The following is a 14,853-nucleotide window of genomic DNA, read 5'->3' as shown; positions in this document are numbered from 1 at the left end:
AGATTTTAATGAAAGCTAGGGGATGGGCATCAGGTACAAAACAGAAAACTTTCTTTACCACACCGCCTGAAGGGCAGTGCTGAAGGGCAGAATCTTCTCATTGCAAGTCACTCTTCATATATAATGGAGTCACTAACTGCATTCTTACAATAAAAATTTAAATAAGATATACTAAGCATAAAAAAACCCATTCCAATAACAAGTGTTTTTCTGGATGACCACAAATGAAATAACTTTTCTCTATTCTGAATACTTAAATATTCACATGACCCTATACACTTGTTTTGATGATTTTCACTTATAAAGTCATGTGATTCTCCCTATGGAAACAGTTTGCCAGGACTTCTATTACTGTACTTCCATTACAAAGCCTGGTATATTAAAATGCTTATAACTACAGCAGTTACTCAATTTTTGTAATTGCACCTTTTAAAAAGGAGATGCTGAATGTTTTCCAGAGGAAAAAACAAAACAAGACAGACCAAACCAGCTATATACAGTTAGCATTTTCCAGTGATGCATTCTAAGAAACACTAGGATGCCTCCATACATATTTGTAGTGTCTATGCCAACAACTTGTTCAAAAGATCTCCTTTCAAGCCACGTTTTCAACAGCAGAAGATGGCTGCTAAAGGTTTTATCTTCTGTGCATACCAATTAACTTTGAAAAATGTGTTAGGAATAAGCAATTCCAGGAAGTTTAGAGGCAAGCAATCATTCTGTTAGCTCAGAAAGAATCCTGCATGTAACCTACATAATAACCTACATAAGTAAGCATATGCTCAAATATGGAAAACGTTAAATATCTTCACTGGAAGATCTGCTAGAAGACTGCTACTGCGTATGTATCCAGATCCTATTCTGCCAAAGATTGACTAAGCCTTCTCTTGAAATGAATACCCAGTGTCATGACAAAGTAACACTGCCTTTACAATTTAATGCCCAAGGACCAGAAACTTGGAAAGACCTGAGAATAAATGTGGTTTTATCCTGTGCTATTTTAAAGTTCGGTAAAATCTAACATGTTAAAACTTCGTGCAATAGAGATAACCATTCCTCCTTGTAAAAGAAAACAAAAACCCCACCACAACAAAAAGGAATCCAAGAACCTTGGCCTGTTACATGGGAAAGAGTAAAACCAAAATTCCTTTGCAATACTTGAGTGAATCAGAGCTCTAAATTAGCAGAATAAATGAACTGCTCTACATCTATACTATGTATTCAGCACACTACACCACCTTCTAAACTTTCTCTTGGACACATCACTGCTGATTTTAATGTAACATACACCTCCATCTCTGCTAACTGCTGTAAATAGCGGGAAAAACACTGCAGGCTGCTGCCAGCAACATTGTGCCTCTTGAAGACTGCACGACCGACCAGTGGCTCCTCAGCAGCAACTGTGATACCAACAACTGCTCTTAACAACCTGGGAGCTGCTCTGCACAAGTCTCTGAGCAGCAGCCAAGCAGTGCTTTCTGAGATGCTGAACACACTTCTTCACATTAGGTTCTCATTTGGGCAGATGTTCTTTACCTCTGAAGCTGTGCAACGCACACAAGTTGAAATTTTGAATGCTGGCTGCATTAACTGATAGTGACAACTCCTTCTACTATCTGCTGCCAACTTATTTTAGAAAGCATTGCAGCTCTTTGACATTCACTCTTCCCAGTTCAAGCTGTTAGTGCCAAACCTGGTTTGCACTCAGTTCATCAATAATTTTCTTCATTGCTTTGGACCACAAACTTCATTAGTATAGCTTGTAAGCAGCCTGAATGAGAATCATTTATCCGTTGTCTGGGTTAAAATATTCCTGGCCAGAATACATGGAAATCTGCACTGCAAAGGAACGTGTACAGAAATACAGTCAGCATGTGTGAGAACAGCTTCCTTGCAGAGCCATGGACTATTGCACGTTGTGCAGGTGAACAGCATAAGTGCCTGGGTCTCATCACCACTCTCAAACTCATACTGCAACTCCTGAACTTAGGAGTTGTATAGAGTTCATAGGAAGAGCAATTATGGAAAGCTCCATAAGAAAGTAGCTTCTGCAAACCCTCCATATACCTGACAAAGACCTAAACCAAATAATTTAGCACAATCCTAATCTACCACAGTCTGACACCCAGTGTGTACCAGTAGAAAAGCACAAAGGCAAAAAAATCTCTCATCTGTCTCATGGAATTTGATGGCTCCCCAGTATTTTACTTGAAGCAAATTCATTCACATTACATATCATAGAATCATATACACACTTGTACTCCAAAGTTCAGTAACACCTACCCTGCAAGTATTTGTAGAATCACAGAATGGTTTGGGTTGGAAGTAACCTTAAAGCTCACCCACTTCCAATCCACTTGACATGGGCAGGAACACCGTCCACTACACCAGGTTGTTCGAAGCCCTGTCCAACCTGGCCTTGAACAGTGCTGGGGATGGGGCACTCACAGCTTCTCTGGGCAACCTGTATCAGTGCCTCACTACCCTCATAGTGAAGAACTTCTTCCTAATATCTAATCTAAATCTGCCCTTTTTAATCTCAAAGCCATTCCCCCTTGTCCTATCCCTATATGCCCTTGTCAAAAGTCTTAAAACTCTCTTAAATACCATGAAAGAACTGAGTCCAGAATATATTTAAAATTCAATACAGATACAGTTGGGGATTATGTTTCCCCTCATCATTACTCTGACACTGAGAGTTACATGGCCCACCAAAAGCAGAAGAGAACAAATGTTTAAAGATTATCTTTCTTTACACAGACTGTATCTGAATGTCACTTATATGATGCAATGTTGGGTTTTCTTAAATCTTGGAGGGAGAGAACACACATTTTGCAAGTTCCCTCAGAACAGGACTGTCTCCTACTACGTAGGAAGCCTGGCAGAAAGGGGCCTGGGGCCTCTCAGTGATTCTGCAATGCAAACTATAATATAGTTAACTGCCTAGGTTATAGAGTTATCCAATCCTTCCCTATATCTTGAGACAACAAATTAACATATTAATGCAGACTCATTGTCCACTGCTCTGGGTTTTTAGATAGCTGCTTGGAAAGTGAGTAGAACAGTATCCAAGGTGTGGCATTATTCACAAAACCTAAATTCATCATGCACAGAGAGTTTCCTAGAAACATATTCTAAATCCGGCAAGACAAAACCCTCATTAAGAATAATTTGCTTGTTTAATTTTCAATTACTGAGCTTTAATGTACCATAAAAGTAAGTAATAACAACAGTGCCTTCAATAAATATTGCTTGTATTGTACTCGTTAATGTTTTAGAAGAACACAAAAAACTGCCTCTAGATACAGGAAGTTGCTGGAAATTAAAAACTAACCAATCATATAAACTGAGAGCTTTAAAGAATATTTTTTTGAACACAAAGTTCAACAAAAATGTATTCTGTTCACTGTACACACGACACCAATGGGAATAAGAGCCAGTTCAAGTTCTAAGTTACCATTACTTGGGTAATAGTTTCAAGCTGCAAGGCACAGCTGTATGGGCCCAGCCAGACAGGCTATCACAGCAATGCTTTGATAGCATGGGGCCCTTAAGTGTCAGGATATAGAAAAGGCAGCAGTTGTTGGCTGTGAAAACAGTCTGATAAAAACCAGATGGGGACTTACTTGATGGGCAACACAAAGGAAAACAATTGGCTCATTCAACAAAGTCAGGCCACTGCCCCAGAGAATTAACAGAAGACAATAACAGTCAACCAGAGTTGATGCAAACAAGAAACAGCCATGTGGTTATGGTTTAAGGAATTGTTTCTCCTCAGACTAAACATAAAGTTTTGATTTCTAATTCTTATATTCATTAATTTCAGTCTCGTTTACAAGCCCCTTCTTCCTCCAAAGTCTTCGATATAATTCATTTATGCAGCACCAGCCTTCACACACCTACTTAAACAAGAAAAAAATAGTATGACGAAGGCAGCTATATTAATCTCATGTTTCCTGAAGAATGCCAAGACCACAGACAACTTTCTGAACCGTGTCAGAACATTACAGATACACAGCACACTGGGTTGTTAGACACATTTGCATGCATATGGCAGTATATTTACTGATTCTTTTTGATTTGAAATGCATAAAGTCCAGTAGGTCACATGCTGGGTTACCAGAGTACAGATGTCTTCCAGTTTTGTGAAGAGTTATTCTGGTTTCTTACTTAGTTGTTTTTGGGGTTTTTTTGAGGTTTGGTTTTTTTTTGGAGGTTTTCTTTAGAAGTAAACTTGAGACCAATTACATTATCACATAACAGTTTTGTTTGTCAAACTACAGTTAAAAATCTATTAAAATAGATGACAAAACTTTTTTTGAAGCAATCAAAAATTTTAAAATAGGCTATTTCAGCCATAACTCAAAAAATCCCCAACCCATTCATTTTTAGAAGCTTGTAGATGATTATGGTCCAAAATCTTAATTGCTCTTGCTGTTTTATTACAGGAAATATGAAAGTGACATGTGCAAAGGTATTTTGATTACAAATTACTTACAGAGATTGCACAATAAGTCAGACCTCTAAGGGCCTTCTGCAATTTCACTCTCAGACTAAAAACATCTGAACTTTCTTTTCATAGACTCCAAAATATTCCCTCTGGCAGGCTCTGCACTGCAGTGCTCTACACCAACGTCGAACAGTTGGATGGCATGCTCTGAGAGACAGTCAGATACCTAGATACCCAAGCAAGAATGTCTACAAAATGCAGTGACATGCAGATGTCCTAGATGCTTTATGAAAACACACCATCCTGGGACCCCTCAGATTTAGCACACCACCACACATCCCCTGAAGTTTCACTGCTTCTGAAGATTGCTTGATGGTCTGAGCTAGCAGTGATGCATGATGTAAGCATCTGAACACATCATTCAGACCTATGATGGGTACACAAGAAGTGTACAAAGTTACTCTTTGTAAATGCTTAACTTTCCTTGAAGACTTGCAAAAAGCAGCTAGCTTAAGGAACTGAATGCATGGTTCTCATTTAACAGCCCACAGTGGACAGAGAAAGCAAGGGAGTTTGTCCTTAAAGACAGAAAAAAAAACCCTTACTGAATTAATGGAGTAAGACCCTTATTGTCTTCTTAAGTGGTGCTAGCTTTCAGCTGTTGTGGTTCTCAAGACTACATACAAAACCACCACCACATAATGTAGGTAGAAAAGCAAGGTTTTACTTCAGCTTCCTGCGTTAAGCACAGAGCCAGCACAGAGCCAGCACTCCAACAAAGCCGTTGTGTGCTGTGCTCTGCCTGAGCTAAAACATCTCTCCAGCAGAATCGTAAGGCTTATTTCCAAAAGCATAGCCAAATTCTTGAAACCTCCAATGAAGGGGTGGGTTGTCACATTGTAGCAGAGAAGATTTTGCCTGCAGTGCTGCTGCTATTCATTTTTCACATCATATATATTGAGGTCAGAACACATGTTTTACATACTGCTGCAATTTTGGGTTTAGTCTCTTCATTAGGCTGTTTTTAGAAGATTATGAATCTTAGGAACAGAACAGCCTTTATCAAGCCTTAACCTCAGAGATGCTGGCTGTTGTAGCCCTGCATTTAAAAGCCAATGAGAGAGGGGCAAAAACCTCTTTAAATCCCAGGTCTGCCTGTGCAGGCAAACCCAATTGCTCTCATAAAAATGGTTTTGGACATTGTTCATCAGAGAACGCCTCCACAAAGGACAGCATGTAAAGGCCAGCTGGAGCAGGGGGAGGCATGACTGCCGGGCCTCCGGTAAAGTGAGGACTCAACAGGAAACTACTCCCCCCTTTCTTTTCTCTCTCTCTCTTTTCTCTAATCAGGAAGGAAGCTTCATCTTCAGAAACAAGCATTCCCTGTGTAATCTCCCTGCCTGCCTGTCTCTAGGAGTGGGTCCAATTACTGAAATAAGCAACATGCACTTTTAAGAAGTTAATCATGTATTTACACTGTAACTCAAACTAGTAAATATTTCCCATTTATAATTTTGATTTACATAACAGGGCACAATGGCAACTGTTAAGTAAATAAAACAATTTTCTCAAGATCAGTAATTATGGAATTATAAAAACAAACTAAACAAAAAACCCCAGAAATTAACGACTTGCCAACAAATTCCATGCTTTTTACTCCTACTGAAGAAACGATGGCCTGACAAGGACAGAAACTACAGCTGCTATACTGTTTTTAAACAAACACAGCTCTGCTTAACTCTTGCAATACGCACAGCGCATAAAGAAGGCCATGATACACAATACTGAGATTATTACTTTACTGTAACAACCTAAGATGGAGGTCAGCAGATCATCACATATTAAGTCTAACCTGCTTTGCATAATTTTGAGACAAAACATAAATGTAATTCTACCAGATCGAGAAAACGTGAGATACACATTTTCATTGTTCGCATACAGTTGACAATTTATTATTTTGCATTGAAACTACATGCTTATCTGACATTAAAAAAGAAACAGTTAATAGAAAGTCAAAGTCATGCCCTATACAAAGAGAAACAGTTACCTCCCTGCTGCCAAAGCAGAACTGCTATATATTTTGTGTCACACTCAACAACTTTCACTCAGGTTGTTTACAACTATGCTTAAAAACAGTTCTGCCTTCTTTAAAAGCAAAACATAAGTTTTAGATTAAAGAAGAACCATAACACAGATACAAAGGTTCTAAATTTAAATGAAGCTCTTCTAGGTGTAGGGATTTTTTTTTTCCTTGCATGACAGCATTCATGGTAAAAACCAGAACACATCTGTCCACAGACAGATTTTAACCCATCTCCATCATTTACTACTGTTTCTTGCAAATATAGCCACCAAAAGCACATTTGCAACTGGTAGTTTAGAGATGAGAATTTGTGGTATTTTCCTTCAAGATTAGTTTTATGCGAAGATGAATAATGTCTTAACCAAGTTTTACATTTGCATGTTATTCCACACTGTTACAAAATGCAGTCCCATATGTGACCTCAGCAGTGAGCAACAGGTCACGCACGACATCTTTAATCTTCACTCACCAGTCCTTACCCTACTTTAAAGAATAAAGCTACTTTGGCATACTGCATTTCTCAAAATCAGCATGTTATCAAAGAGAAGCATTATGATTACTTCTATAGTATTCTTCATTTGGAAGGCAGCCTAGATATTTACTCCACACTGTTGCCTCATTTGAAAGTTTGCTGGGGTCCTAGTCTTAAGAAATTAATCACATGGGCACTGAAAACATATTTATACTTAATTACAGACAGTCTTGTACCATTGTATTGATAAGCTGGTGATGGAAAAATCTGGCCTCTCTTCTGTGCACAAATGAGAAGGCTTGTTTACTTGTAAAACTTACCAAAAAAGAAGCAAATATAGTATTTGGAGACAACACTGCTCATGAGCATAAAAACTGTCTGTAAGTCAGGCCCTTTCACAATATAATAAACAGTAAAATCAAAAAAGTATCATTTCAATTTGACTGCAGACACTAATCATCAAAATACCCACTTTTATTGGCTGGTTAGGTTTTATTAATAACTTTATAGCTGTGCCTCACCTCTGCTAGCAGTGAAAAAATCCACAAAACATTAAAACAGGAAAAGAAAAAAGTGTAAAGGCTGAGAATGACAGCTTTTGTAAATCCCCCATCTCCCCTATAAAATAGGTTTGGGGGCAAACAGTCAGCATCTGTGGGCTATTCATCATTCACATTAAGCTACCTCCAGCCAGCATGTACTCTTGTCCTAATATTTCTCTTCCACCCAGCCACTCCCCAGACAAACAGCTGACTCCTTCCAGTTTTTAAGTAGTGCTTTAAAAAGCTGAATTCAGAGCTCGTTAAGAGCAGGTAAAGCTGAAGAGAGTCCAGCTGCTTCTGCCCAAGGACCACAACCACCAAAACATCAGGGAAAGCAGCAGTTCTTCCTTCTGTTGTGCTGCTCTCAGACACCCACAAGCCACTGAAATATAAAAGGCAACATCTGCCTTACCTGCCAACCAGAAAAATAAAACAAACTCAGCACATACTGAAGACAGAAAGCCCACATTTCTCCTATCATAGTGCTATGTATTTTACTTCAAGTTGAAATACGCATTTGAAATACTCATCTTCACCATACAGTACCCATGCAATGTGTTGCCAGCACCCAAAGGTATAAAGACTTCCCACTCTGATACTGGTGTCTTTTATAAAAGAAACATGACTTTAACATTAAAAAAGAAGTGTGAGATAAGAGGCCTTCTTAAATGACTGTTAATCCAAGTAAGGGTGGTCATCCTAGAAGATCCTGTAGAGGACCTGCAAACAAAACTAAGATAAAGTTGGCAGCAGGTCTACCTGAGATGGCTGGAACAGTTTCTAACCAGCTTAGCTGTAGTCAGGCTGATGTCCCAGGCTGAAAACAGTAGTGACTAAGCAGCATAAACATATCTTAGTGAGGAAACTGCTTTTACAGGATGTAATCTCTGGCAGAGGCTGTTGCATATTCCTGGAGGTAATAACTCCAACCAAATGCTCTCCTGAAAAAGACAATGCTATTTCTCACAACACATCTTGTTACGGTGACATAGTGAGGCACATAGTTTAGAACTAAAAATTCCAATTAAAATTCATTTACCATAACTGCTAACAAATACACATGTGAATTAAAGGAGTATGAGACCATAAAAATCAAATGCCTCTTCACAATATTATGACAGATGATGTGTAAAGGGACTTCAGACTCAAATGTATGTATATAAATGAGTAGCAGGTTCAGGGGAGACTATTCTGACCATTTTCTATGACCTACCACAATGCATAGGCCACAGAACACAGTGCACTTACTTTCTAGATGCACATCAGTTCTTTCTTATTAAAGCATGGGCTCAGAGCTGTGGAACCACTAATTTGTGAGAAACTTCTCCCTCCAGAGAAGAGTTAACTGGAAACAGCCCTCAGGCTGATGCAAGCATTAAGTACATGGGGAGTCTCTGTCCTTAGGTGGCTTGCCCAAGCCCATTAATTTTTTGTGTGTGTCCCCCATTTATATAAGCAATGTTTGCATGAAAGGGGAAAGCAGGTCAGCCTAGTCAGCTTGCTACCATCTGCTTTTATTCAGAGTTACTCAAGATCAGTGCCAGTGGGATCACTGCCCATTAAGGGGGTTTATTGTGCGTGTTTATTTTTTGCTCTTTACAATGAAGGCAACAGCAATTACTGTAAGTTTCTAAAAGTGCATACAAATCATAATACACAATACAAAGCTGCTTCAGTCAGATCCCAGTGTGTTTACAGATCCTATACAAGCTGTGAGAAAGACTGCCTTGGCACAACAATTTCAATAGGCTAGTGAGGAGTGTGTTAGCATCCAGGAGATCTGAGACGGTATTTAATACTTGCTACCAAGACCATACCCTGCTTGCAATGCACAGCAACTCCAGCTGAATCACCAACACATGAGAATCTTACAAAAAGAAAAAGCATCACATTCTAGCTTGCACCCCAGACTGGCTGACAATAGGTGGATTTATACAACTGGAAACTGGAACTGGTGAAAGATTAAAAGGTAGACTGCCAAAGTGGAAACTACAATTCAGGACTCTCAGCGAGTACATTCCAACTCTTCAGACTGGATATGCAGCAGCAAGAGGTACTCTCCTTTTAATGACAACTCTGCCTAGAATATGCCTAGTCACAAGAGACACAAGCTACCAAAAACCCCAAACCAAACAAAAAATTCCCAAAACCAAACCAACCAACTATCAAAAAAAAATAAAATCAAACCCAAACCCAAAAACCCCAACCCAATCAATCCCACCAAGATGGCAAAAACAAAAATAGAAAAAAAGGAAATATGCAGAAATCCACATTGATTCACATTGCAGTGATGAAGCAGTGATGCTCCATGCAGCTTAGCAGAACTGCCTGGCTGTCTGGGCTGCTTTGATTCCAGCAGGTAGTCACAAATGTTTGAAAAGCAAATGTAATTATTTTTTGTTGTTTTTTAAGAAATTCTTATACATTTGGAAGTAAAATCCGTTATGTTATTAAGATATACTTAACAATAGAAGATCTTCTGAACCTTCTGGTGTCTGTGTGATATGATACTGACAGCTGATGCTCAGCAGGCTTCCATAACGGATGCCACAGGATACTTTGCGGCAAAAAGGGTGTATGAACTCCAGAATGTACACTGGATAAAGGCTTCATGCAGCAGTACCACAGATTTTCCGCTTATCAGTATGAAAAAGGGACTGGTCCTTCATTATTAGCACATTATAACCCCCATTATAAGTGAAATACCATGCTTAATTTTGTCACTGCCCTACACTTTAAAAGAGATATCAAATGCATTTTGAGGGATACCCACAGGACTAGATCACCTGCAATCCCTTAAAATCTAGGCTTGAAGAAGGAATCAGATGAGATTTCTGGATATTTACCTTGAGACCCAGTAAATCTAAGAAAAGATACGTAAGAAATCCAAGTATATGACAGTCTCCACAGGAGTAGTGATATGTCACTTCAAATAAGGGTTTTTTTCCCCCTTTCCATAGAAAAAGCCAAACTAGTGCTGGAATTTCAGTGAAAATTCCTGCTGCTGTGTACAGACCAGAGGAGAGACTTGGTACAAGAATATACCCCAAATCTCAGTAAAATACTTTAAACACAAAGATCCAATCAAAAGGGAGAAAGAAATAACCTTGATCTCCTTTCACTTGCTTGTGCAATGGGGCTATAGATGCCAGCCTCATCTCCTGAATGTAAAACTAAGCAGGAACATTCTTTAAGCTCACACTGGAAGATTCCCTGCTTTATTCTATTTTCTTCACGGAAATTGCAAAATACCTTCCCTCTAAAGATTAACCATACACACATCCAGCACGGTGCAGAAGTTGATTCTCAAGTGGACTGTACAAAGGAAACTTGAAGACACACAAAGCTGTGCAGATATCATGATGGGTATAAAGTATAGGCACCAAGGGAAGACTAAAGGGAAGTTTTCTACCTTTGCACATACCTCCCACAGCAAAAGCCTCAGCAGAAGGTTAGAAAAGTCTCTTGACAATACTGCAGAAGTGGGAGAGCACTGTATCCCTCTGTGCTATTTAAAGATGCATACAGAAAGTGAATAACTAACTCTCAACCTCTTAAAGGTAAAAAAAAAAGGTGAAGTGATGCATGTAGAGCTGAAATAAAAAGCCAAGTGATACATGGTGTGGAAATGGACTTCAGAGGAGAATGACTTCTACCCAGCTGTGCCCGTCAGTAAGAAATCCTCAGACTGTAAGGCAGTATGAGCCTGCATGGTACAGTTTTCTTTAAGCATAAGCTGGTTTTTCTTTTGGGGAGTTCATTTCTCCACCTGATTACTTGATTTTCAATTAACTTAGATGCCTCAGAAAAATCAAATTACATTCTAGGAGTCTAAAAATAATAATAGGGAGATTCATGCTTCACCTGCCTGTAGTTCATGCCTTTTGCACAAAAAAGTGAGGGGAAGAAATGACGTATCTAGGAGACTAGAGGACCATTTACAAGAAGATTCTTTGGGAATGAGTGACTGCAAGGATGTGCACAGTCCCATGAAACCTACAGTAGCTCCTGGTGCTTGGTTTCTCAGGACCCTATGCTGAAGCAGTAGAACACAACCAGAGCAGAAGGATATCACTGTCTACAGTAACAATTCTACACAAGACTTTGCCTTAAGCTATGAAAAAATAATGAAAAAAATAAAATCAAGATTTTGTTTTAACATTTGTCTGAAAAATAACTGAAGTAACTTGGTGAGAAAAGAAGCAACCATTGATATAAATGGCACTTTCTTAACAGATAAATAATATTTACAAAAGCCAAGAATTCAGAACTCCTGTTCCAAATGTAGTGTAACACAGCTAAATAATGACTTATAATAATTCAAACTAGAAACTCTCAAGCATACCTACTGAAGATTTTGTAGGGATATTATGCAAAATGCATACTTATTACTCAGATGCATGTTTTCTAATGTGTGGGCTATCATATAACTGCTATGGATATGTACAAAAAAAAACAAACACCCAAGTGAAAACTCTTTGTGAACTGCTGTTCTAAACCCCCTGGAGCACCTAAAAGCTGTGATCCCTTATAGCCAAGACACAGTTTCTGGGGGAACTGCAGCTTTGCATTTCCTGACTTGCCCAAATGTAAAATATATTAACTGAATTATGTCAATGAGCCATCTGATAGCACAGGAAGGCGACTGTGTAGGAAAACCAGAGTGAAATAGAGCAGAAGTAAGAATTCCGAAGAAACACCAAAAAACGTGCATAAACCTCTAACAGGACATTTGCTTGAAAAATGTCATAATTATAGCTAATTGATTTCATTACTTCAGTTTCCAAGATCTCTCAGAAATCAGTCAAACTCAAGGAGCAATGTAAGCCACGGAAACTCTTTCTACCTCTCAGTCTGTGGTGGCAAAAGCCTTTAGTGAAATTCAGTGCAAAAAGAGAAACGGCAGGATACTGAGGAGAAAGTAAACTTTCAGTAGAATAGTTAGTTATTAAGTTTTGATCAAAACAGTTCCAGTTCCAAGAAAAAAAATAAAGACCTTTAGCCTTATCCTAATAATCTTCCTTCCTTGAAGCATCTGTTAGAGATTTGCTTCATGCCGCAATAGTTTCAAGAAAAAATAACCCAAAACCTAACTCTGAGCAATTCCTGGCTGAAGAAGAGAAGCAAAAAATTATTTAGTCATAGCCATATTTTCAGTATTACAGGTTTCAGTACAGCATAATGTCAGTGTTAACACAGAAGTAGCCCATTTTCAATACTGAAGAGCGACTCTGGAAGCTTTATTTTTTTAGGCAGAGCGTTTTAAGGGCTTCTTGCCCTCTTATTCATTTATTGCACAGATCATCTCCTCCCACAAGCAATTTTGCTATCTCTCTGTGGCAACAAAGCCAATTGCTTAGTGTCCCAATATTACTTTCCCATATACTTATGGCCGACTGAATATAATTCACTAGCTAGAGATAAAAAGGAATTACTATCATGAAGTTGTGCTCTCTAGGTCACAGTTTGAGAAGCTGTGCTGTAGAAAAATAATTAAATGAAGATACACTTATCTCTTGGTTCTGAGCTGTTCATATTAAAGTTTAAAAATGCTCTACAGTCAAGCAGTGCCACCTGTTCTTTCACTTTAATTTAAAAATTTGGAATCATATTAATGTAAGCCTGAAAATGCTTCCATTCTGGAAATATGTGCATTCACCAACCACAACAATTATTATCATATTAAATTTATGAAGACATATGAAGGAATGGCACAAAGATTAAAGGGTATAATAAAGCCAAAAAATATATATGCATGTATATTATATACTAGAAATGTATGTTTTCAAACCACTGTCTCCACTATGTCTACAGAAGGCACACATTTCAATTAATAATACATTCAGGGTTTATTTTTAATTGTAACTTTCGCGAGACATTACCCTTTCAGGCATGATATTGTAACAGTCCTACTGAATTTCAACTTTCATTAGAAGACATCAATCAACTTTCTTTCAGTAAAAACACATGTTCACTCTAGACCACATTTTTTTTAAAAACAACAAAAGAAACTTCTACCATATATATATTTATGACCATAGACAAAACATGAAAAAAAATTGTCATATATTTATCAAATGAAAAAAGCTTTTTTTTTTTTTTTTTTTTTACATCCAGTTCTAAGTCCAAAATGATTTCCCCTTTCTCCCAATGCCTTGAATTCACACTTCATTTCAGGGCTCTAGGTTTACAAGCACTAATGCTGATACAATCACTTACCCTTTAAACTCTCAAAAAATACCTAAATGGTCCTGCCTCTGAATTGCTTTTCCATTTTCAGGCGAGTACTCATTGTCTCTTGCTATCTCAGTGAAGGCAACAATTTGATATTAAGTTTTTATCAAGCGGGTGCTTTGAACTTACAGTAACAGATGTGCTTAGCTTTAAAATATTGTATTTGAAAACACACTTTTATCATATTGCAAGTTCTCATTTTTCTTTCAAATGCTTCTTACCAATTTTTACCTTCAACTTTTTGCCTGATTAAGTTTGCTGTGGTAAAGCTTACAGAGACAAGACCTTCTGGTTAAAACTGACAGACAAGTTACTTCCATTTGCAAATCCTCTAGATTTTTACTGGCTCGTTAAATACGTATACTTTGAATGAGAATTAGATTATCCTGGTATATAAATCATCTTTTCTTGTTGTTTCGAAGAAAATTGACTACTGCCATCTCGTGGTCAAACATTTTCATCTGACACAGACGTAATTGGACTGTGCCTGAATACTTTGTATTACAGTACAGGTAATTTATTTTTATTTTTTTTTTCAACAAATATTCCAGAAAAAAGAGATTCAAGAAAAATATTTTACTCCATTTAAATCCCTCACTCTCTTAAGACCCTACTCAATGATACAGGCTGAAAGTGCTGCCTTATTAACACTTGGATACAAAAGTGTAAAATCATGAAGTACAGTGTTAGACTATCACCCTCTTTCCCCCTCTCTGATGCTTAATAGCAAGTCTTAGAAAGAAGAGGAGGAAGATTCCTATAACTGCTCTTAAAGTTGGGAACAATTTGACCCTGCAAGGCAGACCTGCTACATAATTTCTTTTTTTTCAATTTAGAGGTCATGCTAAACTTACTAGGAATTTTCCTGAGGAAATTTGGATTTTCTGAATACCAGAGGAAAATATACAGTTCTTCTTGCAATATTTTCACTAATATTAGAGTTAGCCCCATTTTTTAATAAATTAGGTCTTTATTTACCCACTTTAAAATCACATGTTCATAAACGTGCCTACAACAAAGCACACACATGCACTAAGGTGTGCCACTTCAGTTCTGTAAGCTTTTCCACTAA

General features: G+C 37.9%; 1 protein-coding gene across 6 annotated transcripts in view; it reads right to left on the bottom strand.

The window, feature by feature from the left end:
- KIAA0586 (KIAA0586 ortholog) overlaps positions 1-14,853 on the bottom strand; it is a 76,537-nt gene that overhangs the window by 10,288 nt on the left and 51,396 nt on the right. For 3 of the 6 annotated variants that reach the window (XM_061343621.1, XM_061343625.1, XM_061343623.1), the window contains one exon: positions 7,465-7,959. The exons of 2 other annotated variants lie outside the window; for them this stretch is intronic. In XM_061343621.1, the coding sequence (XP_061199605.1) occupies positions 7,808-7,959 (152 nt within the window). In that variant the 3' untranslated portion in view covers positions 7,465-7,807. Of the gene's footprint in view, positions 1-7,464; positions 7,960-14,853 lie in introns of those variants that run through there. One more of the 6 variants, XM_061343626.1, reaches the window with a different exon arrangement.

The sequence above is a fragment of the Neopsephotus bourkii genome, unplaced genomic scaffold (assembly GCF_033783945.1).
Source record: "Neopsephotus bourkii isolate Nb327-2 ecotype Australia unplaced genomic scaffold, CSIRO-AGI_Nbou_v1 NB_1825, whole genome shotgun sequence".
Classification (NCBI taxonomy): domain Eukaryota; kingdom Metazoa; phylum Chordata; class Aves; order Psittaciformes; family Psittacidae; genus Neopsephotus; species Neopsephotus bourkii.
This window is presented reverse-complemented; position numbering and strand designations above follow the sequence as displayed.